We start from the raw sequence: 27826 nt of genomic DNA on the forward strand, positions 1-27826 counted from the left end.
CAACTGTTTTAAGTCAGGCTCTTCAGAGTACGGCAGGAAATACGTTTATCCCGCCTGGCAGGGATTGGCAGATGCGATAGTTCATCTTGTGCTGGCCCAGAGAGACAAGGGGGAGTGCCCAAAGGGAATTACCGATTCAAAGAAATTTAAAAGCCTAAGCGTGTTGTTTGGGTCCGACGCGGCAGTCCACCGGGTTCCTGTGGTTCAGACGAGCCCACGGAAAATTCCTCCAGCATGTTCAGCAGGTTGAGGAGGTTTCTGGGCGCTCCTGAGCCTCCGCCTGCCCCTGCAACAACCCCACCAACCCCACCAGCTCCACCAACCCCACCAGCTCCACCAGCTCCACCAGCCAAGGTAAGGCCTCATCTGTGTTTATTTCCTTTTTCAAAATTAACTTAAGTTCTTCGCTTCTCTATCTTTTAGCTGCAGCTAAGAGATAAAACCTACTGAAATGTGAACTAGATGGCACTTCACTACACCAGATGATGATCAGTGAAAGCAGCTTGGCTCTGATGTGAAGAAGAGCTCCTGTTCTAGTTTTTACTCACATTCTTGCCTGTGACTGTGAATGAAATGATTTGTCTCTAGAATAATGAAAGAGAATCTTTTCTTTCAAATTCAGACATTTAAAAACATTTCTTTAGCATTTGGTAGAATTGCTCTAAGACATAGAGCAATGTCTTAGAGCATTGCTCTATGTCAGCTGTTTTGGCTATCCTTCCATATTCTTCTTTTGGGCCAAACCTGCTGACAGAATTTGCCATTTAGCTCATTTTTAGCTGACACGGCGTCATCGTCACCTGTTTGTGTCCAAGCTTTAATTTCCTGGCCGATGTCTTGAGATATTGCTTCAAATTCTCACAGGACGCTTTTTCCTCATGCTGCCATCAGCAAAACACTTCCACAGCACGATGCTGCTTCCCCTATACCTGTAATTTGGTATAAATTACAATTTGATCCTAAGTTAGAGAGCGGTGATTATTAAAGCTTTGGATACTTCCAAAATAATCCGCAGCAAAATAATTGAAACTTAAGTAAAAAGGTACGAGGACGGGGGAGGGAGGGTCTGAGTAAGTTTTATTGATCCGAGAGAAACATCTAACAGATTTCTCTTGTTTTGATGAATTGCAGGAGGAGAAGTTAACAGAAAAGAAAGATGAAAAAGTAGAGGAGCCAAAGGCGACAAGTGAAAAGAAGGAGGAGAAAAATGAAGAGAAACAAGAGGAGCAAATAAATGAGCAGAAGAAGGAAGAGCAGACAGCTGGTGAGACGTTGTTTATATTCATGTGAACCCCAGATATAGTTGTGTTTTATTTTACTAACTTTGCACAGACAGTTTTTGGCCTCACAATCTGTTCGTATTCTTCGTCTTCTCACTTCAGTTGTCTCGTAGAGCCACTTGGCGAAGCATTAAAATCACACCTAGCAAGTTGGACTGATGAATGTGTGTTCAGTTATCATTTTCTGACACCAAACCTACAGTAATTGCTGTTTTTGCCTGAGCCTAGTGTCAAAGTTTTGCACTGGCCATAAGGCAATCCATTAAAAGATGTATTTAAAGAGTGTTGAATTTATCTTTTGGGGTCTTAAAGAAATCTGGTAAAGTTCTGTTTCTTTTAGCATGCTCAGTGTTATGTATATGTATCGACAGAAGTTTGAATTTGTTTTAAATTTTCCATTTCACACATGGACAAAGTCCTACACACAGGCTCTGTCGTATAGATGCACCACTGATAATATTTAAGACTGAGGAGTTAAATGGGCTGTATGATCTTGACATATTTTACAAACCGGTGATATTTACGTTACATTTACCTATTCACCACCGCAGAGAACACACTTAAGTTTTCTCCGCCTCACCTTTTTAAAGTCTCAAGACTTTAAAACGACCCAAACGTTTTTCTAAACTCTTTTTTTTTTTTTCCAGGTCCTGCTCCTGTTCCTCCTTCTCCAGCTCCTATTGCTCCTGTTAACCCAGAAGGGGCTGAAGGGTAAGAATGTGGACAAAGTGATGCATGCTGGGAACCTCAATCAGTTTGAGTTAGAATCAGCTTAAGAAATAGGATATTATACATTTCAGAATCGGTAAATCTGAAGTTTTAAGGCGGTGCATGTTATTTGTTTGGATTCACGTTTGGAAGGGATCCCCCTTCATTTAGTGTTTTGATAACTGCGTTTTACATAAGCCGATGTAAAAGAGTGAAAGTTGGATGGGAAGTGTTTACATGAATACAAAGAAATGCAAAAGTAGGAAAATCTAGTTTGTAGATTCTTTTGTCCACACAAAGGACAATGTAATAATAACAGAACCTTTCTGGATATATCCATCTTCAAAACCCATAAAGATCCTAGCATTCCTTTTCAGAAGCTGATCTATTCAGAAGCATTGGCACTTATGTAAATATCCGTGGGTGAAGTCTTGAGATTTCATAACTTAAGAACCAAAGTCTTGTGACCAATAACTTGCAACATTTGTCAAGCTTAAGATTTCCTCTATGATGGCGGGAATTTCTTTTTGGGTTTTTTTTTTGCTTTGTACTACATTATACTAGTTCTACAATCCTGTGTTACGGTTTATTACAGCTGATAGCGATCGGAGGTTTGTTAGAACGTTCCAAGGTGGGTCAGGGGTATAACACTGGTGGTTCAATTTCAACCCCTTCATTTTCATGTTAGGACCTTCCAGTTGATCGCAAGGCATAAAGCAGATCACAGAATGAGAAGATGAACTGAAAGGGACGAGAGAAATGAGCTTGTAGCCTGGAACAGACTCTTAAGTAGACAAGCTAGCAAATAACAGTACCATGTTAAACGCAATGGCATGTCATGATGAAAGGGCAGGTAAATGACCTAATTGCCTGCATATGGAACAAAAAGAGAAAGCTCTTTATAGCAGCTTAGTCAAAATGGCACATTACTAAAGCTTAGAAATGCAATGAAAACATCTGTTCACAGTACTAATCTAAGAAAAACTTGTATTGATAAGAAGAATTTCCTTTGACCTAAAGTCTAAAGCGCTGGAAAGTAAAGGCTGTCAAAAACAAAGTCCCTGAAAATAGACATCCAAGAATGACCCAAAGGCAGAAAGAAGCCTAGGCAGAAATAGACAAAGTAAATCCTGTACTGCTTAAGACCAACGCTTCCAGATCGTCCTGCAGGTACAGTGATCAGCCAGTGTATAAAAAGGCTTGGCTAAGGTTAAATCCCTCCACATGAGTTCACTAAATTAGCTCCAGTTCCTCTCCACCTATTTTTATCTCTACTCTATTGTTGCAAATAAGCAGTGCATTCTACACACAATGGTTGCAGCATTATCTGGGCCTTGGTGTGTATTATGGCTAAAAAGCTTGAGAAGATTCAGTGATTCCAGTCTGCAGAATCACTTTCACCTGAGTTTAGAACAAGATGATTGATATCTGCTGCCAAATTGAGTCTCTAGAAAGTGAATGATTGTGCATATTGATCAGTGTGGACAGGCTAGTGTGAAATTAAAGGAACAATCCCAAGCTTTCAAAGATGGCACGATGTAAGGGGTAAATTGGGTGAGTCAGGTTAGAGTGAGTGAGATATTTCTGAGTCTGCCCTCAAGTGGTGACAAAATACCATGACACGTGCAAGGGGTTGCTTCAAAAGTGTAATATGAGTAGCTAAAACTATCAATAAGGCCTAATTGTAATGGAATAAAATGGATGTATTTCAATTCAGTCTATACACAATTTCATATTATGATTGGATATGAATTTAATGTGTTGGTCTTTTAAAATGTCTTAACATGACATTTGTTGTAAGTTGTTGTACAGTTGCATTCAGTCGTATATAACTAAATGTGAAAAGCCCCAAACAGTTTCTGTGGGTGCATGTAGCAGAATCGCAAACCTTGATCCACCTGTGACCTGCAGCGTGACTCCTAAAGCAGGAAAAGGAGATTATCAGCTCAGTGCAGCGTTTGGGACTAAGGATGATCTCAGGCTGCATTCTTGTTTTCTTTTTCAATAAATAATTTTTTTTCCCAGACTTCATTCACATGTAAGCTACCACTGATTTGAAACAGTCAGCTTTTTTTTTTTTTTTTGCCATCAATGTACTCAGCAATATAAATACGTATTACAAGACATTCATATAAAAGTTAAAAAAAATCATAAATCTCAGGTTTTCCAAAACTGTGCCTTTTTTAAAGTAGCCTTACCTCTTGGACTTTTTTTTACATTCTGACACATTCAATATAGAACTTTTTGGCCTCCTTGCATATGGGAAAATTAACAAAGTCTTGGAGTTTGTGTTTTACAATGCGAGTCCAAGTGCTAGGAATATTAATGCACTACGTCAAACCCTCACCTTAGAATGTTATTTAACATATCTTAACCAGCAGCTTTCAACTGATTTTCTTTTTTTTTTTGCTTCCTGTTTTCAGAGACGAGCCCCCGGTGGTCTACTCCAGATATGCAGATGACGTCCTGAGGAATGTCATAAAGAGTTTGAGAGAACGAACCGAAATCCTCAAAGAGAAGACTATAGACCCTTATGCTACATCTCCAGAAATCACTCCACCTGTTAGTAAGTGTGGGAAATAATCGGGGTCAAGTTGGTAACACGGAAACTCTGGAGAGTTGGGTTTTTTTCCCCACCGTGACCCCTTTGCCTTTTCAGCACCCATTTTGAGGAAAGAGGACTACGTCAGACAGAAGGAAGAGGAGCGCATAGCAAAAGAAGAAGAAGACAGGAAGAAGGCCGAGGAAGCAGCCAAAAAGGCGGAGGAGAAAAAGAAGAAAGACGAGGAGAAACGACTGGAGGCTGAGAAGAAAGCAGAGGAGGAGAGGCTGGCGGAGGAGGCCAGGAGGAAGGCAAAGATTCTGCCGGACATCAGCTGCTCGTGCTTTGACGTTCTCTTCCGTCCAGTCGAGGAGAAGATGGACACCATGTTGGGAAGCACCATTGATCCTTTCACGGGTACACGGTGCCAGCAACGCAACACCAACGATCGCATCTGGTCATCGTCAGCTTGAAATGCTTCACGTCTCTCTTCGTTTCTCTCGCCAGATCGCCGGTATATCACCTGGTTGGCGGTCGTAGCCGTTGCGTACAACTACAACGTCTGGTTCTGCCCCACCCGGCTGGCCTTCCCTTACCACAACGACACTGCCAACCCATTCTGGATTTTGCTCGACGTCCTCTCTGACGTCGTCAACGTCATTGACATCGTGGTTTGGCAGCCTCGACTACAGTTTGTCAAAGCTGGAGACATTATTGTAAGTCCCAAAGCATTTCTGTCCGGGAGGTTGACCCGACCCAGAGGTCAGTCAGTGACACCAAGTCAGTTTTCGCCAGAGGAAAGTTTTTTCCCCCACCGTTTTCTGTGACTGCATGCAAAAATAAAACAGAAACACCTTTTCAACTTTAGTTACGTAATCGACTGATTGGAACAAGATCTGACTGATATTTAGTTTTTGTTGTTTACAATCATATTTTTATTTATTTTGCTTCAAATCCTTAAATTAGATAATTACAAGATGAATCAAAGAAGTATCTCGCAAACAGCAAAATGTGACCAAACAGACCAAATGTGACAATTTTTTGTTTTTGGAAAATTAAGAAAAGCTCCAAAACCCTTCCAAACCCAAGTTGTTGTTTTTTTTTAAAACAAATCCTGGGTGGATTCCCATTTTCAAAAGTTCAGATACATTTTAACCATGCATCATTCACATCAACCCTTTGTGCTTTCAGAAAGACAGAGCTCTGACCAAAGTGCATTATCGGAAATCTTATCGATTTCAGGTAAGAACGTATCTGCATGTTGCATTGAATTGCAACAATACGCGCATGCATATTTTGTTGTTAAATATTCAAACCTAACACAGTGAAAAAAGTGATTGTCTTTCCTGAGCTATGCAGCAAATGTTCAATGGAAAAACCGCCATCTTTCTGGCTCAGATCACGTTCCTTAACTTCGTAGGATACTAATGAATAATATTTTAGTTCACTTCGACCAGCAGGTTTTCCCTACATGTCTTGCAGTGTTTCTTCTATGATTTAGTAATTGTTTCATTTAGACACGGGAACTTCAAAAGATTCAAACGTTTCTTTTTTGTTGCTGTTGTTGCAGACAGACATGTTCAGCATCATCCCCTTTGACCTTCTCTCTCTACACTTCGGCTTCTCCTCCATTTACAGATTCAACCGCTTCATCAGGGTAGGCGGCCGTCGCGTCATTTCGATTGAAATGTTGGGATTTTTGTTGCTCCACTCGACTTTACACGAGTCCCTCTGTCTGTCCGCTTCAGATAGAGTCTTTCTTTGAGTTCAGTGACCGACTTGAGAGTATCATGGCCAAAGCTTACATCTGGAGGTAAACGCTCGACGCTAAACATCGCAATTACATTTTACACTTTTGCGAGATACAGGATTAGATGGAAACCCACATCTGGTGCTATTAAAAAGGTTATTTGGACGGCCTTTTTTGCATTTGTCTTGTAAATATACGACGGTTTCCTTTCTGATGAAGGGGAAAGAGGTGGCGTGAGCGAACTATGGAAAGCCATGTCACCACCAGAACAAAGGTGGAAGGAGATAACCTTTTACAACGTTCATATTGGTTAGAAACATTCACATATTGACGTCTAATCTCGGTTTCATCTCCAGAAAACAAAATCACTTGATTACAGGCGATAATAAGACAAAACATATCAATATAACTTTGAAGACATGCATTATGCTGAGGAAATGAATTAAATCTGATATGTAATTCCAGTTAACTGTGTCTGCCTCTGTCTCATCATCCCTGTGTGTGTGATGCAGGGTGGCCCGTACCACAGGTTACCTTCTCTACATGCTCCATCTCAACGCCTGTGCTTACTACGTAGCCTCAGTGTACCAGGGTCTGGCTTCGACTACATGGGTGTATGATGGAAAAGGCACAGCGTATGTACTTTTTATCTTTGACTCCTTTAGGAAGTGTTTTGGGTGGGGTTTTTTTTCTTGCCCAAAGATCCATTTAAGGCTGTAATCCAAAGTGCCAACCCTTCTGGAAGCCTCCGTACGTGGTGCTGATGGCTTGAAGCAGAACGTAAAATCTCATTGAAATAAAATCGATGAGAAGTGTACTAACTGTGCAAGTTAATGTTGCTGCAGCTGCTATAACTGAGTGATAAATGTGACAAAAACCAGAAGGTTCTGTCACATTTACGTTTTGAATCATCAAACAAATGTTAGTATCACAGAGTGATAACTTGAGTAAATACAGAAAAAAAGCAATTTTCAAATGAGGGTCTAATATGGGCCCAAACGAACTCGATTCTATGTGAAAAAGTAACATTGTGCCACCCTGGACAAGAACGTCTGTCACCAAACGTTGGTGCTAACTGGTAGTGGGTTTTTGATACGGCTGTGGAGAAACGCTGACCAACTCAATGTTATAATTTAGCTATGGTGGATGGTTTTATGCACAAATTGCCCTAACCGTCACCTTAAAAGTACCAACGAAAAAACAAAGCCTATCCAAATTCAATCACTTGTTGTTTTTGAACCTTTTGGAGTATGTGCAATAGCTTGTACAGGTCACAATTTGTTGTATTATAGACCAGTTTTTATTTATTGAAGTTGCAACACAAATTAAACTTCTTTCTTTGTCATATAACTGCAGACTCAGTCCATGTGGTACTGACTGAAAAAAGAAAGGTGACTATGAAAAGTTCAAATTTGAAATCACAAGCATAAAAACGGGACTATTCTGGACCTGTTCTTCAGTGGCCAAGTCTCGGCATCGTCCATGAGTCATCCCTCCTCCGCGCCTGCTGACTCGGCTTCCCCACCAGACTAGTGGCAGCGGTCTGGCCGCTAGTCTGGCCGCACCAGACTGAGCGTCTACTGAGCTTATCAAAGGAACTACAACGCCCCTAAGAACGGCTGTAAACAGCAAAATGGGGAAGCATCGTTTGTGATGATGTTCTGAAGGGGGAGCGACGGAAATAATAAGAGCTTCTTAAAGAGACAGAGGCGTATTTCAAGGCGTCCGATACTGCTATGACGCAATTTCCGATTTCTTTTAAGTTATTTTTTATACATGCAGCTTTTTTCATAACAATAAGATGACATAATTACTTGATTATGCAATAAAATGCCTGAAAAATATGTAATGACTCCTTCCCTTAAAGTTTGGAATGGGTTAATTATCTTAATCATTGGTCTTTGGATCATTTTCATACTGCAGAACTGAGTTGCACTTGAGCTTTAGGTCATGACCTCTCTACCTGATATGCAGATTTCATAGTTCTGAGTCGTCATAAAAGTCCCAAAGAAGCTGTAAACTAACCTAAACTATCCTTTTAAAAAAAACCTTTGTGATTTATTCAGATGATTCTTAGAAACGGAAAGTGATTTTATGCAACACGTCTGCTAACCCTTCACTTTGAATATTCCTCTCCTATAAATAGTTCAACCAGCAGCAATAACAGCATCAATAATTCAGCTTGAGCACAAGACGAATTTTAAGTGTTTGTTACCTTAAATCAACTGAGCTGCTGCATAAATACCAGCAAGCCTACAACAGACCAGATGAATGTTATTTCTCTGCCGTTTCCTGTCAGGTACCTGCGCTGTTATTACTTTGCGGTACGAAGCCTCATCAACATCGGGGGCCTCCCGGAGCCGGTGACTCTGTTCGAGATCACCTTTCAGATGACCAACTTTTTCGTCGGCGTCTTTGTGTTCTCCAGCCTGATTGGACAGGTGGAATACTTTTTATTCATTGAAAAATTACTTCGCCCCTGACAAAAGAAATAATTAACACTTTTAAAATATCTGAAAGTGTGATAATTAAGGCTGGATGACCATATATTGTTAGAGGTGCAATAGATATTGACATTGTGGCATCCCTAAGCCTCCGTGATCCACATTTATTTCTAAGCTTGTGTCCACGTCCGTACAGGGGGGGAACCCAGTGATTAAGGAGAGTTTCTGTCTCTTCCCTCCAGATGAGAGACGTCATAGGAGCGGCCACGGCAGCTCAGGCGTACTTCCGCGCGTCGATGGACGGCTGCGTCGAGTACATGAACACGTACACCATCCCAAAGCTGGTCCAGAACAGAGTTCGCACCTGGTACAACTACACCTGGGATTCTCAGGGAATGCTAGGTGTGAACTAATATACTTCTACAATCAGTGAAAGACCGAAAATAAATGCTAAGCCACTGCGCACCTGTAAGAATCAGAAGCCTGTCTCGACCTCTCCAGATGAGGCGGAGCTCCTGGACAAGATGCCTCTGGTGATGCGAATCGCCATCGCTGTGGATATAAACCTGGCCACCTTCCAAAAGATCCAGCTTTTTCAGGTGATTCAGACTGAAAAATAAAGAATATGCCGTTTTAAACTGAATGCTGGAATGACCTGTTAGCAGAAAATGATCAAAATCTTAGCCAACCGAACTAATGTCGCTTTAATGAACTTAACTGGGGTCTGTTTCAGGGCTGCGACCAGCAGATGTTGGTGGACATGTTGCTGAGGCTGAAGTCCATCATCTACCTGCCGGGAGACTTTGTCGTGAGGAAGGTGAGAGCGAGTCGTGCTACTATGAGGTTAAGACCGAGCCGCAAGCTGACGTCCTGGCTTCCCCCGCTGCAGGGTGACATCGGGAAGGAGATGTACATCATCAAAAGCGGAGCGGTGCAGGTGGTGGGAGGACCCGACAACAGCATCGTGTTTGTGACGCTGAAGGCCGGCTGCGTGTTCGGGGAAATCAGGTCTGGGAGGACTCGGCCGACACAGAACCAAATCTGAACCGGCACTTTAGCAGGCTGTAAAAATAACACTGCAAAAACACAAAATCCTACCAAGTCATTTCGGTTTAGTTTCTCGTGAAAATGTCTGTGAAATATTTCACGTGAAGTAAAATAAAACTAACTTAGAAGTAACTTTTCAGCAAGAAATAGGAGCTTAAGTCAGTAGCTCCTTAATATTGACTAAAAACTACCAGCTTCACTGGCAGATTATTTCACTTCTAAAGACATTTTCCCATGTTAGAAGTGAAATAATCTGCCAATGGAACTAGTACTTTTTCATTCATATTAAGTAAGTATTTACTTAAAACAAGCTCCTATGTCTTGCTGAAAAGTTACTTGTTAGTCAGTTTTGTCTTATTTCAAGTTTGAGATATTGTCACTAGAAACTAGACCAAAATTACTTGGTAAGATTTTGTGTTTTTGCAGTGAATACAGCAAACTTCAGTGAAGTTTAAAAAAAAAAAAAAAGATTATTTGGTGCACAAATTTGAAATTGTGATTTTTCGGTTCAAATATACACATTCCAGTTTGTGGCTTTGAGGATCGATTTCCTGTTGGAACATCCAACTGTGTGCAAATTCAATTATCTAGCTCCTGATTTCAGGTTCAGTTGCAGAATTTCAGAGATAGTCCACTGTTTTCATTATTTCACACATTTTGTGCAATGCAGAAGAGTCCCACAGCATGGTCTGCCACCACCATGCTTGCCAGCTTGTTTTTAAATCTGAAAACCTCATGTTGATTCGAAGCATACGTCTTCGCCGGATTGTTCGATCTCTGTCCTTCTCAACCACAGCAGGAGCAGCTATGAGTACAGGATTTATTTCTTTTTAGGTACAATGCTGCACCGCTGGAATAGTTCTATTAATATTTCACTTCCATGCGTACCCTTTCCCAGTTTTTTTATCTAGTAAGACTTTAATGGTGTGCGTTTGCCTGTAGCTTGCTGCAATCTGCCAAAGACGGAGGGAACAGGCGGACAGCCAACGTGAGAGCGTACGGCTTCGCGAACCTGTTCGTTCTGGAAAAGAAAGACCTGTTCGACATCCTCGTCCACTACCCCGAGTCCCAGAAGGTTTTGGCCAAGAAGGGCAGGTGAGCGAGCTGCTTTCCGGGGAAGCAGTCCTGTTCTGCAGACATTTGTATAACTAAGAATCCACTGAGTGTCACTCGCGTGTGCTTTAAAGGCAACTGGTTAAAGCCAAAGCTGCAGCAGGGGCTCCGACCAAGGACGAAAAGCCGAAAGGTCTGACTCTGTTACAACAGAAACCCCCAACGCCAAAGCTCCTCAAAGCATTTGCCAACTTGCGCAAAGCGGGGCTGCTGGACAAGCTCAAGGTGAGATCTTCATGACACGCAAACCGATGGAGAATCACTCATGGTCCTCTGTTCGGTCAGGAGGTTACGTCCAGCCACCACTGGCATCGGCGTCTTTGTAGTGCTTTTGTTTTGCAGGGTGAAATTGTTACAAAACAAATAACTTTAAAAAACACACACAAAAAAAACAAGAATAATAGTGTGCCTCTGACTTAGATGAAATGAACTAGTTTCCTTTGTGGATACGACAAAATCCTTAATTTCAAACTTGTTTTTTGATGGTTTGCTGCATAATCATTCCACTCTGGGAAGTATTAATTCATAAGCGTCGTTAAAAGCTCTTAAGATGATGTTAATGCCAGTGATTAGTTCAATGTAAATGTTCTGATCAGAATTGCACATGAACACTCATGTCTGGTTGTCTCCTGTTTACAGAAAGCTGCAGAAGAGGAACAATAAGAGGCGAAAGTTAAGTGTCATCATGTACAGTGTTGCAAATTTGAACTTTGATTATTGAAACTCAAATGAGGACGCGGAAAACTTGTGAAAACTCTAAGATTTCTGATTATTTACATTTGCAATTTAGGATACAAAAAAAAGTTTTAAAAAAAATCCAAGTAGAACTGAAATTAAAATTCACATCTATTGTAACAAGTATTCTGATTAACCTTCTCAAATCCTGGAGAGACAGAAATCCATTAAAATGAACTTAAAAGCAAAAAAATGGAGTCATCTTTTAATAGTTTTTACCTCATCAATTGTGTCATGGTTTAAATTAAGGTTTTCTACAGGTTTATTGTGACATAGGTGGTAGCTCCTTAGTCTCCCAGACTGTTTTACTAGAAATCAGTTGATTACATGAGATTACAATAGATTCCACTAGAAATAATCTTGACAAACACGGGTACAGATCACTCACACCGCTTGATAGAAGGATATTGAGGCCACGCCCCTTCCATGCGCCGTTGCGTCAGATCCGTAAGTCATTCCCCTGTGCTGTACTACTAAAGCAACAGATTTGAGCCAGTGGACTTGATAAGGTGCATCGATAATAATATGATAGTTTGATAAGCTGGACGCAACATTTAAGCTTTAGTTAGCATCTTCGCTACACCATTCCGCTCGATTCTGTAGCCTCTGTTCGGCGCTCCGTCTGGGTTTTCTCCAATTGAAGTGGATTTCTTTTCAAGCGGACCAATCAGCAAACAGAAAAAGACGAAGTAAGCTTCCGGCTTTGAACTGGCACATTACATACATTACAGCTTAACCTTAGAGATTGGGTAAAATAGCAAAATAACTTCAACAAAGTCCAAGCCACCAGCAAGTAATTGTTTCTCAATCTCGACCCTCTGTATGAAACAAAGCTTAGAACAAGGGGCAGGTTTTTACCAGATTAGCATCATTTTATTTCCCATTTATTTCCCCGGTATCATATGATGCCAACTACTTAGCTATACTACATTTGTTGACTAGTGGCTACAGATTTATAGACTCTCAGTTTGTATGGATAGATAATATAAAATAATGGATGTACAAAAGGTGTTTTTAAACTGCTGCTTTTGCTTATGGAGTCCCTAAGGGACATGGAAGGGGGAAAAAAAGGATAATTAAAAACAAATAAAAAATAAAAAAAACTTAACGGTGTGCACGAGATAGTATCTTGTGCTCACCATGTCTTGTGCGCACGAGATCAGGCAAGAAAGTTGTTTTTTTTCCTTTCGGTATCCCTTTAGGCTCTCCATCTTTTGTCTTTCAGTTGCGCTAAAACTAACAAACTGGACGACCGCTTTCGAGGTAATTTTGTGTTTCTGTGGCAACACCTGAGCAACATAAAGCACTGAGACACACTGGGTCCACATTAAATAATAAAATGCACATAAAGCAATGGAATTAGGAACATCACTGATGATTAAAAAAAATATTAACATCCATCCTATGAGCTATACAAGCGAACCTTCTTGGGTTTACAGCTGTTCCTCAGAATAACCTAACAAAAAATAAAATAAAATAAAATCCACACAACTATCGATAAATGACAGGATTAAAAACAATTGAAAATAAGGCGATTACATTGTTTTAGCTTCCTGCTCTCAAGCAAACACTGCATTTAGACATGTTTGTATTTCCATACATCTGGCAACGTTTAACATTACGGTAACATTACGTCCTCCACCCAACTTTCTGACATACTATAAGGGTATAATCTCAGATCTTCCTAGCCGCGTCACAAGTCTGTTCCTTGTACTTGGGTCACATGATCAGAGGGAAACATGGCCTGTGGGTTTAACTGGAAGATTTGGTCTCTGTCGCTGCAGAGAGAGACCTTTAACTCTGCAGCCTCCAGAACAGGATCTGTTTGTCCTCTCCACCTGTGATCACCGTGTTGCACAGTTCATTCATCCACATGGCGGTGACAGCACCTGGAAAAGCAAGCGCTTATATTTATTAATCAGCTCACTGTTTGGCGTAAAATAACTAAATTAAAGAACACAAAATCTGCCTTTTTGACCTGATTCTTTAATAAGTCTCTCTGCCTTGATTGTGTATGATGACAGTGAGTCAGAGTGAATTGTTTTATTTCTATCCTTCATGGAAAGTTGTGGTTAACTCGTAAAGATGAGTTGTACCAGAGTGAGCGGGGATTCTGTTGATGACCGTGTTCCTGAGCAGGTCCCATAGAAGAAGGTCACCGGAGCGTCCTCCACACAGCACCGAGCTTCCATCCCAGCAGAAACATCTGCAAAACGCAGAGACGCTGATAAGTCCCACAGAAAAGGGTCTTCATAAATAAGGCAGCTAATCACAACAGCAGGAGAAAACAAAAACGTCAACACGCCATAAACTTCTCCACATTTTGTCACCTTACAGCCATAAACCGTAAATGTATTTTATTGGTGAGTCCAAACACAAAGTAGGATAGAACTGTGATGTGAAGATAAATACATTGTTACCATATTTCCTGCACCAATAAGGATCTGAAAAGTGTGCCAGGGTTTAGTACTTAGCTCATTCTACGCAAAATAGCTCAAGCTCAGCCAGACTGAAATTTCATTTTAAGTCTTATCTAAGATACTAGTCTGATCTAAGATATTCATGGCCCACTCATACTCATGGACTTTGACTGGGCCATGAATATGATTTAACCTAGAAAGGTCTTCTTTTGTAATCCAACAGCTTGTCTTCCAGGATCGCCCTGAATCTCCCAACAAACACAAAACAAATGTGAAGTATAGACGAGATTTCTTACAGTTTTCTTTTTTCACTTTGGATTTTTGCAGCTACTCTAGAGTTATCATTGGCTTAACATTTTAAAACCCAACCATGAACTCTAGAAACTAATCGGATGACTTCTCAGGATGACCTCAATTTTATTTATGGGTGTTTAAGTAAAGATCAATACAAATTCATGCCACACTTTTTGGGTTTTTAATTGCAAACCACGTGTGCTTCACCTCCACTTCGTAATGTGTTGGTCTGTCACATAAAATATATGATAGTTTTTGGTTCACGGGTATGAAAACTTTTCCAAGGCACGTTTATGTTGGCAGCATCCAACCACTTAAAAAATGTTAAAAAGCTTCAGATGTAGCGACGTCATGCCCGAAGAGTCAGTTTCCTACCTTTGCTCCTCCTCAGCTTTAACAGAAGAGATCATCATTCCAGTCTGGACGTCTATCACCTTCATACAGCAGTCGTCACCAACGCTGAGAACATGTCTGCTGTCTGACGAAAGTAACAACCAGAGACTTGTTACGAGTTACCCAGACCTTTCAAACATGCTTCTAAAAATATATATTCAAGGAGAAACTTGAATATTCTCCATATAAGAGAAAGTATTTTATAAAATCAAAAGGGTTGTGTGCAGAGTTGATCAAGGCTTAATCAGATCGCTGATTAAGCGATCTGATCTCTGTTTTCGTCACAAGTGGCAGAAAGGAAATGGTGTTTGCTATTGTGACACACACCAGGACTGAAGGCAGAGTGGTGAATGGTTCCAGCATGGCAGTGGACCTGCTGAAGAGTTCGGTAGCTGCTGGTATCCCAGATGGTGACAGTCCCGTCTTTGCAGCCAGACGCCAGCAGAGTTCCAGCGGGATTCAGACCGACCGTGTTTACCTGCACGCAAGACAGCAAGGAAGCCAGGTTTTATTAGCATCAAGCAAGACAGATTTAGCTGACAATCCTGCAATGAAAAGCGTAACACATATTCTAGTACAAATAATGTTGTTGGATTTTTCCCCCAAAAATTAAAATATAGTAAACTGATGCAGAGATATTAGAAAACTTTAAACGGTTCGGCATGTGACTCACCCCAGCATCATGTTCCAACTCGGCCAGCAACTCAAATGTATTTTTTTTGTTACTGGGTTGGTTTTTAGAGGAACACTGCCATACCTGCAAAATTAAAACCAGAACAAAAAATAAATAAATCGGAGTAGTCAAGTGAGGTTTTTAAATCAGCCAGAAAATTGCAATCGGATCGTCTTCAATGCTCATCAGATTGTAAGCTTTTGTAGTGTTTAAAAATACCTTTTTGCAGGTTTAAAAAAAAAAAAAAGGCACCTTAACAGTGGAATCCCAGGATGCCGTATAGAGCTTATTATCAAACCAGCACATCTCACTGACGGCGTCATCGTGACCCATCAGTGTGTCCTGCCGCCGGCCGTATGGGATGGAGTAGAAGTAGCTGCCAGGGAAGACAGAGGTCAGTAAAGAGTCATCAAGTAAAATTCATTAAGCATTCACTCAGTCACAGTACTTACACGTTGTTGTCCCATGAAGAACACAACACAGTTTTCCCGTCGGCCAGCATCAAGCATGAAGATAACGCCTGGAAAACAGCGGAGAGGTTTACTGTTCGCAGAGCTGGACAGTTTCACATGATGGAAAACGGACGGGAAATCCAGCTGGGTACCATGTTGGAGAAGGAAACGCTCCTCTGGAATTCCTTCAGCTCTTTGGAAAACATTTTAAGTGTTGAGTCTGGAATAAAGGCATAAAGTTGACAGAACAGTAAGATATGTTAAATTGAACTTGAATTGGATGGAGGAGAAAACTTTCCAGTTGCTTAGCTACCAAGCAACACGCTGTACTAAGCAGTTTTGGGGGGTTTTTTTCTCCAAACCTTGAGATGTAGAGAAGACAGAAGCTCCGTCTCGAGTCACAGCGATGCCCGTCACGGCTCTGGACGTTTAAAAGGCAGAATTAGTTACACGTTTAGAGTGAAAAGTGTGTATATGTAGGAGGCTTATTTCTAATATTTCATAAAAACAAATCTAAGAATAGATTTTCTGTCGTCACAAAACTATTGAAATATTCCAAAGCAGATGATGCCACTGCTACATTTATGACTCTTTTGTTACCGTTGCTGAGAAGAGAGCAGCAGACTTACTCCTTATGGATTTTGTGGCTGGAGATTCGCTTCAGAGTTCCCATGTTGGCCCAGGCCATCTTCCTGCTTTCCTCAGTCAGGTCTTCAAACGACGAGTCCTCACACAGAGAGACTGAAACAGCACACGGAAGAACACGTTTCACGCCGCTTTCTGTTACAATAATACATTTCAATGCATTTTAATAGGATTTTGTATGATAGAGCAACACGAAGCAGCAAATACTGTAGTTGTGAAGTTCGCATAAAAGTGGTAAGACTAGAAGCCGTAAGAAGTTTGGTTTGCCACAATTGATGTCAAATACGATGAGACCAAAATAAACTTTTTCAGGGAATAGAGCATACTTGGCAAAAAACTAACAATTTGTATCATCCTGATGGGGTGAAACATTTAAGGGTGTACAACTGCTGCAGATTTTTTGTTTTTGGTGAACATTTTCCATAAATTAAACTTTTTCTTTCACTCTACAATCCTGGACTACATCGTTTGATATTCAAGTTTGTGATTGCAACATGGCCTTCATTTCACATCCACTTTGTGGGTTTTGCCACTGTGTGTGAACGTTGACCTTTATTTTGAAATCAGAATGCTTCACTGGAGCAGATTTGCTGGAAAACAGTAAATGTGTATTACTAATAATACACAGTTGGAATTGAATGTGTGAGCTGCAGCGTTACCAGGGGACAGCTCGCCGACGGCGGAGTTGACGCTGGAGCTCCAAGTGAGGTTCTGGAACCTGGGTGTGATCCTCTGGGGGTGAGGGCTCGTGAAGAGCTGCTTGGGCGTCTGGCCGAACTCCAGGATCTGCGTCAGCATGGCTATTCTCTGATCCGTGTCCTCGATGCTTCCCGGGCACACGGAGAGAGGGGGAGAGTGGTTAGTGACGAACCTCGTAGAATAATAAAAATCATTTTTCAACTGATTTTCTTTGACACCTGTCACAGTCCATCCCGCCTTCGTAGGTCAACGGGTGAAAAACTAGAAAGAAAAGATAAAATAGACATGAAATGTTTTGAATAGTTTGAGTTTAAAGTGGCTTTTTTTTAAGTGAGTTACCATTATGAGCTTCAACAGCTTCACTGCCCCTCTGTTTGAAGCCAAACACCAAGTCGATCCATTCATGAAGGTGCTCTGATACATACTGACTCTCCAAGGCAAGCTGGTGCTTTTTGAGAAAATCACTGGCATCTGGAGAGAAGATAAAATGCACTTCGACTTCATCCTACGCATTTCCCTTTCAAAGTTCCACATTTTCCCCCACAATTAAGGCTATGAATTATAAAATCTCTTTAAGCCAGTCTTCCAGGATCAATACCATAAAACTGCAACATGTTTATGTCATATTTCTGCTTTTGTCAGGCTGTAAGCATTGAACTTGTACAAAACAGACTGAAAAGAGATTGATGAATGTTTTACACAAACGGGACTAGAAATAAAGTCAGAAAACTTTTTTATTTATTTACAGTGTAAATTAAAACTAGTTCTTCATTGTCACCTGGTTAATAAGTTCAAATATTTCCCCTTATTTAAGTAAACATTGAAAATCATTAAATCAAATTCCAGGTTTTTCCAGGCTGTGTAGGTCACTCTGCCTGGGATACGCAGACAGAAGTTAACTTACCCGAAGCCCACGGAGGGAGAAGAACATCACCGACTAACGTTCCATTCTGCTTTCGGCCCAAATCAAGACTCAGTCTGTTTTCCAGGAAGCTGGAGTCGTTTCTATAAAACTCTGGGATCAGCTGCAATAGTAAGGACACATAAAAATATAAACACACTCCTCCAGAGATGCTTTATTTGCAAACTAAAACTTTTTTTTTTACCCTTAAAAGTGTCGAACTCAATGGAGCAAATCTTTCGTAAAACAATTCTCTAAAGTTCTTTAAAAATAATATTCTCAATAACATTCTGCTGGTTCCAAACAGCTTAGTTTGGATAAAAAGCATACAAAGAAATTATTAATAATGACTGAATGAAAAATGATTTAGCTGCTTTGATCCCATGTTTCCTGCCCTCCGATATTCCACTAGGGGCGCTGTTTTAACACAAACTGCCGAGGAAACCCACAAAGGAGTAGGAAAACTAGTCCTGTCAGTACTCGATGCGAGACTCGATGTTCTCAAAATAAACGTTGCATTTGACACGTCCAGGTTTTACCTCTTTAAAGTCTGTTGCTCCCTCTAAGCAGTTTTTCCATGTTTCACTAATGCTGCAGGAAACAAAAGCACCAAAGTAAATATTCTATCAGAGAAATGAAAACACATGATTATTTTTTTATTTTTTACACAAACGGCTGATGATCATCAAAAGTAGACAAAATAAAAAATTTGCAATTTTTGTGGAAAATTTGATGAAGAATTTTAGTTGAGGTTAATATAAGAAAACAAACATACAGATGTATGCTTTCTGCATTTTGATAAGTTGGAGTAATGCTACCTGTTGAACATGCGGTCTGCGTGGTCAAAGCGGCCGTTCTGCAGACACAGCATGTGCTCTGGAGCTGATGGGAGAGGACAGCTTCTGTTACATTTCATCAAAATCTTTAAATCTGATTTCATTTCTATCTAGAGCTGAAACTATTAATTGGATTAATCGTGATTAATCGATTACTGAAATTATCAGCAAGTAATTTAGTAATCGCTTAATCTTTAAGTGGAATACAAAGACTCACAAAAATGTATTTAGAGCAGTAATTAATCCAAAATTGTACAAAATATGTGTTCATTTTGCCTTTTTGATAAAAAAAAACACCTTTGTCCATAAATCTGTTCCACCCAGAATTCCTCAGGTTGTATACTGTTAAAATCTTTAAAACGTGCCAGTTCTTTTCAATTAATCATTAGAATAATTGATTAATCGATTACTCAAATAATCTTTAATTGCAGTCCTATTTTTTATCAAATATTTACAATTAAAGGAGCTGCAATTGTATCATTCATCTTACCACAAATTTTCATAAATGCTGAATAGTTTTTAGTTTAGAGCTTCAACGTACTGACTCTGACGAGGTAAAACAGGACGTATCCTGGAGAGGAGTAATGGCTCCCGTAGATGAAGCGCGGTTCAGGCATGCCTCCGTACCGAGCCTGTGAGAGCAGAACCACTCAGAGGTTACCGAGGGAGAGGAAGGGCATCTTCTTGCACACAGCAAGAGATTAAAACACAGAGAACAACTTCAAACCTCTCACCAGCAGTCTGTCGAGTCGCTCCTGATTCAGGGCTCCGATGGGTTTACTCAGGTCTCTGAACGTGTCCGAATTTGCCAAGTCTTATAAAAAGAAAAAGAAAAAAAAGCATTGAATAAATAAGAACCTCTTTTACAGCTTTGGTTTTTTAACCCCACACATTTCCTGCTTGTTTTCCGCCTGTAACAGGCAGACCGACCCACCTAACTGTGTGCTGGTGTAGTCGGCTATGACCCAGGGGAAGACGGGGTACTGGGACAGGTCGTTGCAGCTGCGGTCGGCCAGGTTGTTCAAATGGAGGAGATACTCATAGTTGCTGAGATGCCCGCGCTGCCACTGCAGCATGTAGCTCTCTGCTGTGTGCTCCTTGATGTGATTCTCTGAGCCAAACAGAGGAAAACTCAATGTAATCGGATTCATTTTAACATTTCAACACCAACAATAAGGGATCTTTTCTCCTGTACCGTTGCAGTACATTTTAAACTCTACTATTTTCACGTAAATAAACGGCAACTTTAATCATACATATAAAAAAAAGCCTAAATGTCTGAATGTTTTAAAGTTTTACGTTTCTTAATGGCTTGTTGTCCACGTAATCATTACAACTAATGTGCCAAAATGCAAGATATAGAATCTGTATATGCACTAATAAACACATGAAATGATTGTCAAGTGTGATTGAGAACCAGATCCAATGTTTTTTTTAGATGCAGAAATTCATGACAAAAAAAAAATTTTCTGTTATATAAAGATACAATACCTGTTTGTCTAAGAGCTCAACTTAGTATTCGTTTCTTCTCAGACTTGTTTTTCAGATGGATTTTGCTAGTATGTATGAGAAAATCTTTAAAATGACTTCTCGTGCTCAAAATATAATTTATTGATCACCCAAGAAAAATTGCTTATTTGTTGACAAGCTGCTCCCACCCAAAGAGTAACATATTAGTAAATGTAAATATAGCATATTAAGGATAAAAAATTACCACAAATGTGAAATTACAAGAAATGCAAACATGACTTAAATACAAAATATAAGTAAAATGAACAAAATAAAAACAAGTATGGAAATATGTGAATCCATAAATGAGTTCAGAATAAATTTCAAGACATTCAGAGTTGGGTGTTGTATAATCTGATGCCTACAAGCAAAAATGACTTCCTGTGATTTTATTATTAAATCATCTTTGAGGTGCTGACTAATTTTATTCACAGTCGTTTCCATTTCTGCTTGCTGATGACGAACGCTTGGCTCTTCGACAGCAAAAGCTTTCCTGCGTTTTCTTACCCAGAAACGTAGCGATGTAGTAGTAGATTTCATCTCGGTCGGCTGGGTAGTAAAACTTCAAGTAGATGTCAGAAGACAAGTTATTCTCACTACAGAACACCTCCAGCCCCTGAATAAACACAAAGACACACACATTATGTAATCTTTTTGTCGTTATGGACGCAACAGCAAGTGATGTGTTATTTTTGAAGCAGCCGTCCAGCGCTGCTCACCAAAGGCCTGAGCCCGTGCCGTCGTTTGTAGATTCTCCTGACTTCGTTCAGTTTGATTTGAATCACATGCTGCTGAAACGACACGCGAGGTTAACCGGTGTTTCTGTCGGACGGCATCGTTTTGCGAGCAGGCGGCCGCTGCGTCTGTGGACTCACCGGATGTCCATTAAGGGGCTGGAAGTAAAGGTTTTCATTTGTGACACAGACGTGGCCTGGGTTGGACACCAGAGGCATCACCATCTCTACAGGACACTCCATGTGTGGCCTCTCTGCAACACTCTGAAAACTTCACAGCAGAGCATTGTCATATTTGCCCAAAATTAAGCTATGTTTTTGCTAGTGTAAGAAATTAAATCAGTACGAATTTTGGATATCTACTTACCAATTCTTATCAAACGACGACCTTGCCAGTCGGGACTGCAGATTAGCAGCAATCTAAGAAATTACAGATGTTCAAGTGTAAAAATATGTTGGTGAGAAGGAAAATATGCCACGGGATGAGTCACTCAGGATCTTTTTTATTATGTTTTTTATTGTCTGAAATGAGGTGATGGTTAGGTAATGATCAACCTACCATAGCCGTCTGGTCTCCTAGTTTGTCCAGACAGGAAGCCCTGTGGAGCTACCAGATTTAAGAGGATAAAAAAAACAGAAAAATAACAATGAGATAAAAGGCTAAGAGAGGATTAAACACATTCTTTTTTTTTTTTTTTTTGCACAAATACTACAGAAACTGGCTGATCTCCAGGTCCCAAATTTGACATAATGAGTGCATCCCTGCTAATAGGAAACATTATTTCCTCTGTAGATGACTGTGCAGGATGGTTGTGGCTTTTTTTATTGCCAGCAGACTCCATATTTTCGGTGCTTTTACTGTGACATTATCAGTAAAGAAGCAGAGGGTAGCAGTGTGCTCACTGCAGTGTGCTCTAGCAACACCACAAATTTGTACAACAGTACGAAACATTCATGACACACACACAAGAACGTGTCTGTGAGACCATTTCTTAAAGACAGTCTAGTGCCAGTGCTGTAAAAATCACCCGAGTTGTCTCATGTGTTTAGTTGTACTGATATGTCCCCATTTAATATTTCTGGTGATGTTTTGGGAAGGAATGATGCCACCTGTGTGGTGAAAATGGAGAAGGTGGTAAAGACCGGGGCTCTTATTTCACAATCCCTGGAAGATCCATTGGTTTTACTACCCTGTGTCTGAGTTTGACCACTTGGAGCCAGTCTGCCTGTCATCCATCTGGTTTCCAGTATGAACCCATCAGGCTCCCACTCTGGCAGTTCTCTTAAGTCAGACTTTGGGTGTGTTTTTTTTTTAAGTTTTCTTATGTAAAGTTCTGAAAAAGTGGCCAACTGAGTTCTTTTGCTGGTTAAAATGAAATCAGGAAAGGGGAGTACCACAGGGTACTAATCTCAGACCTCCCCTTTTTTCTATTGTCTGTGCTGCGACTCTGCTCTTTTTCAGCATCTTTGCATTTTTTTAAGCTTTATTTTCTGCTCCCCACCATCAGTGTGCGCTCAGTTCGGCCTTATTTTGATGTTAGGATGTTGCTCAATTTTTGAAACTTAAATGACGAGGTGAAAGTGATGTTGCTCAGAGCTAAAGACACCAGAAGGACACCTTGTATTTATCTTTCTTCCTATAAAACAAACCCTTATCAAAACTAGGAGTGAATATTGATTCTACCCTGACACTTCATTGTCAAGTAAAATTAGCAGTAGACATAAACTTTCCTCCAATTGCAACCGGAGCAGAAGCCTTTTTGAAGTTGTTCCAAAGATGCAATGTAAACAGATTCCTTCCCCTATTAGCTCCAAACAAATGTGAGATATTAACTATAATTATCATTCCTTTGTTGCATTTGTTTTAACTTGTTTGACTCAGTATTTGAAATATCTTTTATACATTTTCTGAGTGTTTGTGCTGTTTTTTTACTCTGTCCTTTATGCTGCGTTTGACTGCACAGTACTTTGTTGAGCTTTGCTAATATTGTTCAAGCTAATATTGTAAATGATATGGTATCTTATGTTATAATTGTGTTGTGAATATCTTAAAGCAATGAAAACAAATTGAAATTTCCTTCAAATAACACTTTCAAAAAGACACAATCAGCTGGAATAATCTGATTTTTGAAAATCAGATTATTCACGATTATTTGAAATCATGTATTACAATAATCACAAAAATAGCCACTTACCTGCAATAATGTCTGAACCACATCTTCTGTTTTACTCCAACCTTCCAATTCAAAGGTCAATTTCTTTAATCCCTGCCAAAATAAGAGAAATTATGTTAAGCAGACAGAAAAGCTGGTAGAACTCTCTATTTTACCAATTGTTTAAAATATTTATGTAACACTGTCAAATATTGAGTTTTACTTTCAGATTCCTCTGTTTTCTTTAGTTAGAATTAAATGTAAAAGTTATAATATATGTATATCTATATAAAAGTTATAATCAGTTGAGATAATGACAACCATAAGGCTGCTACGGTGAAGCACGTGAGGTAAACAGCACCTCCAGCGGACTCACCCTTTCATTCCTATACGGCGCAATGATGTTGCTTTCCTTAATGAAAATAACCTGAAAGAAAAAGTGAAAATGAATCAGGCACATTCACTCAGACTAAACAGAAAAGTGCAGCCATGAGTTGGAGGCCTTGTGGAACATCTCACCTGTTCACAAGAGACTGTGATGGCCGGCGGCCTAAGCCTGAGAGAGGAACACAAATCCGATGAGATTGAAAGAGTTTTAGCAGACTGGGTTTTTACAAAACAAAACATGCAGCAGAGCTGCAAAACATTTTCAAGTAAGCAAACCAGTTGGACGAAACGACAAATATTCAGAGCTCTAGGCTCAACTCAGAAATGAAGGGAAACTCACTCATAAAAAGGATTGTTCTCTTTCTCCACAAACTCGATTCTCTGACAGTCTCGCAGAGGAATCTGTACAAACATCAAGGATCGATTAGGAAATGCCATAAAGACCGACACAGCTATTTAAAAACCTGCTAGCACATGTACATTTCCTGATTGTGGGATCAATAAACTCTCTTATCTCACCTTAATCCTAGCAACACATAAAACAGCCCATCATGAGAAAAATCATCAAGTCAGTCTTTATTGCACTTGCTCTACTTGATGTCTTAGCTTTCAACAATCCTACATTGAATGGTTTTTATGATTTCTACATAGAGGATTAGTGTGACACCCATGTGCATAAACTGCAGGATTAAAAAGACAGAAATATGCATTTGCCGTATCAACACAAACCTTTATGATTGGCTCTGTAAGGCCATCTGGATCAAATATGATGGATCTGGAGCAAACTTTGAAGGAACCTCTGATCTTACTGGAAGAAACAAAAAACAGCAATGTTACCATTTTATTTAAACCACATTTGCAATTTTATTTTAAAGAACCAAAACCAAACAAGTTGCATATTTCAGAAAAGTCAACAAAATGAACCATCAATATTTGCGAGCTAAAGTTTTTCTCTGTTTTATTTCTATAAAATTAAACATTTTCTTACTTGAAAACAAAAAGATTTAAATCTTTAAAGAAGATAAATGAAACTTTTTTTGTTGTTGTTGTTTTTTTTACTAAAGAATCAATTATTGCCACAGCTATTCGAGTGGGTCCATTAATATAATATGCATATATAGAAATGACAACCTCATGTAGGACCGTTTGTTGAAACACTTGCATGCAAAACTAATCTTGAACATAAATGCACTTTATTCTCAACGAGACACTGCCATGAAAAAAAATATACTTAAAATAACCTAATAAATAATATTTTTAACTTAAATATTCTTACTGGTGCAGAAAGATTATAATACAAACAGAACATTATGATCATGTACAACAAAGCACAACTGGAACGTTTTCTAATTCAGAATAAGGTCATCAGTTTGCGTTGTGCTGATAGCATTAGCTCCTAAAATAAACCTTAATCATCTAAAAAACAAACGTGAGAAGTACAGTTAAGCTTAGCTGTCATATAGTCACTGTGTTTATATTTTGCTTGGTAACATCTGATCTTAATCTTCTTTTAATTTGCTCACTCTTTTATTACATAATAAAACAACATCTGAACAGCTTCTTCAATAGGCTTCTACTTTAAGCAGACAGAAGCCACCATAGGCACGAAGCGAACATTACAGAGGTGACAGATTTGAATCAGTCTTTCATATTTCAGGAAAAAATAAATAAAATTAGAAAGTCATTTCCTAAAGCAAAGCAGATGACGAGATTGAGTTTCAGAATCTCCATTAATGCTCTCACTTACTTCTCCTTTGTCGAAGGGCTTGTCACGTGGTAAGCAGTGTGCTGCTCAAAGTAATATTCCTCCAAGTCCAGCAACAAGAGAGAAAACCTGTGAAAATAAAATGTTTTAAAAATCAGCAAAACTGCACATCAAGCAACTGAAAACCAGCATATTAAAAAAAGACTAAAATATTACTAAAATAATTAAAATTAGTACAGGATATACAGAGTATGACTATTTAAGTTTCAATGTAGTTGAACAAAGTGAGAAAAAAAAACAAAAAAACAATACTCTGTTGGTTATTGAAGGACTCTTTGGCTATTTATTGGACATTTTCCCGCAAACATAGACTAACTTTACTTAAGAAATTCCTAAAGATGTCAAACTACATGTGTCTGATCCCACCTCAGTGGTGATGACATTATTTCAAGTTGTTGGGCTTTTTTCTGCCAGAACATGGGAACCTTTTTCCCCCTAGCTGTTTGGTCAGCGTGTCCACACAAAGCAAACAAAGGCTTTCTGTCAAAGAGGCTTAATCATCTAATTGAACTCACATGTTGCTCGAAGAGCATCACTTTCAGCTCGCAGGTTTCTTTCAAGATGGCCGATCTACATACATACAGTACAGACCAAAAGTTTGGACACGCCTTTTAATTCAATGAGTTTCCTTCATTTTCATGACTATTGACATTGTAGATTCACACTGAAGGCATCAAAACTATGAATAACACATGTGGAAATATGCACTAAACAAAAAAGTGTAAAACAATTGAAAATACCCCTTATATTCTAGTTTCTTCAAAGTAGCAACCTTTTGCTGTGATTACTGCTTTGCACACACTCTGCATTTTCTTGATGAGCTTCAAGAGGTCGTCACCTGAAATGGTTTTCACTTCATAGGTGTGCCCTGTCAGGTTAATAAGTGGGATTTCTTGCCTTATAAATAGTCATGAAAATAAAGAAAACCCATTGAATTAGAAAGGTGTGTCCAAACTTTTGGTCTGTACTGTACGTCGTGCAACGAAACCGGTGAAAGTGATTACCAGGCGAGGTAGAGTCAGAATTGTTCAAAGTCTTAACTCAAGCACACAAAACGGCATGTCTCAATTTTCAATTCTTGCTCTAGATTTTCAGTTGGATTTAGTTCTGGACTTTAACTAGGCCAGGCTAACACATCTAAACTAAGATGCTAAGCTCAAATCCTTGAAGGTTGGAGTGTTGCAAACTTTAGATACATCCCTGCTCCAACAAACCTAAGTCAAATGGCTGAAGTGACTCTGCAGCACTTTATAGCTTGATGACCTTATTGTTTGATCCAGGCGTGGTAAAGAAGAATCACATCCAAAAGTTGCAGAACTGGAGATTAACTGGATGTTTATTGTCATAGTTCTGCTGGAAGGTGAACCTCCATTCCATTCACCCAACCTCTAACGGGTCATCTTTCAGGACTGGCTTGTATTTTTGCTTCATCTACCTTCCAATCAACTCTGACCAGCTTCTCCACCATTACTAAAAAAAGAATTTTATTAGTAAAACAAAACAACAACAAAAACAAAAAAACAAAAGACAAAACCACGTTGCCTCAAAATTGCTACTGCTAAGTTTCATCATGGGCATTAGGGCTGCACATTAGGAGAAAACTGGAAAATGCAAGTCCAGAAATATATTAGCCCTTTTATAGTATTGTTCATTGTGAAAATTGTATTATCATAATAAGAATAGTTAATTATGTCTTGCTAAATCCCATTTAATAGTCTTACAAAACAAAACTGATGAGAGCCATGCATTCACTGCCATGCAGCTGCCTAAAAAAATTGATTTTAATCGTAATTTTTGCCATCGTCACTGTACCGCAAAAATATCGCGATAAAATTACAATTCCATATCCTCCAAACAGTCATTTGAAATAATAATAATAATCCGCGCTCTGACACTATAATATATTCGCGATATATCGAGGACGGTATCCTATAGACACGCGAAACAAATAGAGGTTTTGCCATCTCCTGAACAAACAAGAACAGATTTACAATTTGTTTTCTTGTTGCTGACGGAATTCCGTTTGCTTCAAGGTATTTTACCTGCAACAAAAAAAAAAATTGCATTGCACAGCGTTTAGAATTGTAAACATTAAAACCCGTCTTTTTGCTGCCAACAGCACCGTCACCGGTGTCAAACCACCGTCGATGACCTCAACTCGGAGAGGTGAGGTCAAGCAGAGCCTGTATGAGATGATGGCTGAGATAAATATAGATTACAGTGCAAGTCACTTAGCACTTATTGTTTCCAGGCATGAGATGAAGCAGCTGTCGTGTGTTGTTTGGCCCCGGCTCGGGCAGCAGCTTCATGACTTCAGTAAAGAGAAGCTGTGAGAGGAGCTCTCAT

General features: G+C 39.6%; 2 protein-coding genes across 3 annotated transcripts; one reads left to right on the plus strand and one right to left on the minus strand.

Annotated features, from left to right (window-relative positions):
* The first annotated feature begins 24 nt into the window (after positions 1-24).
* On the plus strand, positions 25-12681 carry cngb3.1 (cyclic nucleotide gated channel subunit beta 3, tandem duplicate 1). The gene is made up of 18 exons (XM_028005482.1): positions 25-354; positions 1132-1264; positions 1928-1991; positions 4412-4554; positions 4648-4947; positions 5038-5246; positions 5722-5772; positions 6101-6187; positions 6279-6343; positions 6793-6915; positions 8580-8721; positions 8967-9126; positions 9226-9323; positions 9458-9541; positions 9614-9732; positions 10714-10866; positions 10959-11109; positions 11524-12681. The coding sequence occupies exons 1-18, from the start codon at positions 235-237 to the stop codon at positions 11545-11547; spliced, it is 2226 nt and encodes a 741-aa protein (XP_027861283.1). The 5' UTR covers positions 25-234; the 3' UTR covers positions 11548-12681.
* On the minus strand, positions 11812-25878 carry nsmaf (neutral sphingomyelinase (N-SMase) activation associated factor). Of its 2 annotated transcripts, none has more exons than XM_028005481.1 (31): positions 25847-25878; positions 25463-25549; positions 24445-24523; positions 24056-24117; positions 23848-23884; positions 23705-23755; positions 23371-23442; positions 21735-21782; positions 21543-21595; positions 21317-21446; positions 21161-21229; positions 20949-21057; positions 19867-20043; positions 19667-19746; positions 19474-19564; positions 18915-18978; positions 18636-18687; positions 18100-18220; positions 17535-17666; positions 17414-17456; positions 17156-17322; positions 16481-16592; positions 16214-16272; positions 16004-16071; positions 15852-15919; positions 15652-15775; positions 15400-15483; positions 15054-15204; positions 14709-14811; positions 13716-13825; positions 11812-13508 (listed from the first exon to the last, which is right to left on the minus strand). In XM_028005481.1, exons 1-31 carry the CDS (start codon positions 25861-25863, stop codon positions 13414-13416), a joined length of 2715 nt encoding a protein of 904 aa, XP_027861282.1. In that variant the 5' UTR covers positions 25864-25878; the 3' UTR covers positions 11812-13413. The 2 variants fall into 2 exon arrangements, with proteins under 2 accessions (XP_027861282.1, XP_027861281.1); XM_028005480.1 differs by having other exon boundaries at positions 21161-21232.
* Positions 25879-27826: the final 1948 nt, after the last annotated feature.

This window comes from Xiphophorus couchianus, chromosome 21, assembly GCF_001444195.1.
Source record: "Xiphophorus couchianus chromosome 21, X_couchianus-1.0, whole genome shotgun sequence".
Taxonomy (NCBI): Eukaryota; Metazoa; Chordata; class Actinopteri; order Cyprinodontiformes; family Poeciliidae; genus Xiphophorus; species Xiphophorus couchianus.

Bases quoted from the DNA above. Each gene is read 5' to 3' on its own strand.
- cngb3.1 (XM_028005482.1), top strand. From the start codon at position 235: ATGTTCAGCAGGTTGAGGAGGTTTCTGGGCGCTCCTGAGCCTCCGCCT. The intron at 6,916-8,579 runs GTATGTACTTTT...GTTTCCTGTCAG, and splicing joins TATGATGGAAAAGGCACAGC to GTACCTGCGCTGTTATTACT. The intron at 9,733-10,713 runs GTCTGGGAGGAC...GTTTGCCTGTAG, and splicing joins TGCGTGTTCGGGGAAATCAG to CTTGCTGCAATCTGCCAAAG.
- nsmaf (XM_028005480.1), bottom strand. The intron at 24,524-25,462 runs GTAAGTGAGAGC...TGTTTCTTCCAG, and splicing joins AGCCCTTCGACAAAGGAGAA to TAAGATCAGAGGTTCCTTCA. The intron at 18,688-18,914 runs GTAGCATTACTC...TGTTTCCTGCAG, and splicing joins GCAGACCGCATGTTCAACAG to CATTAGTGAAACATGGAAAA.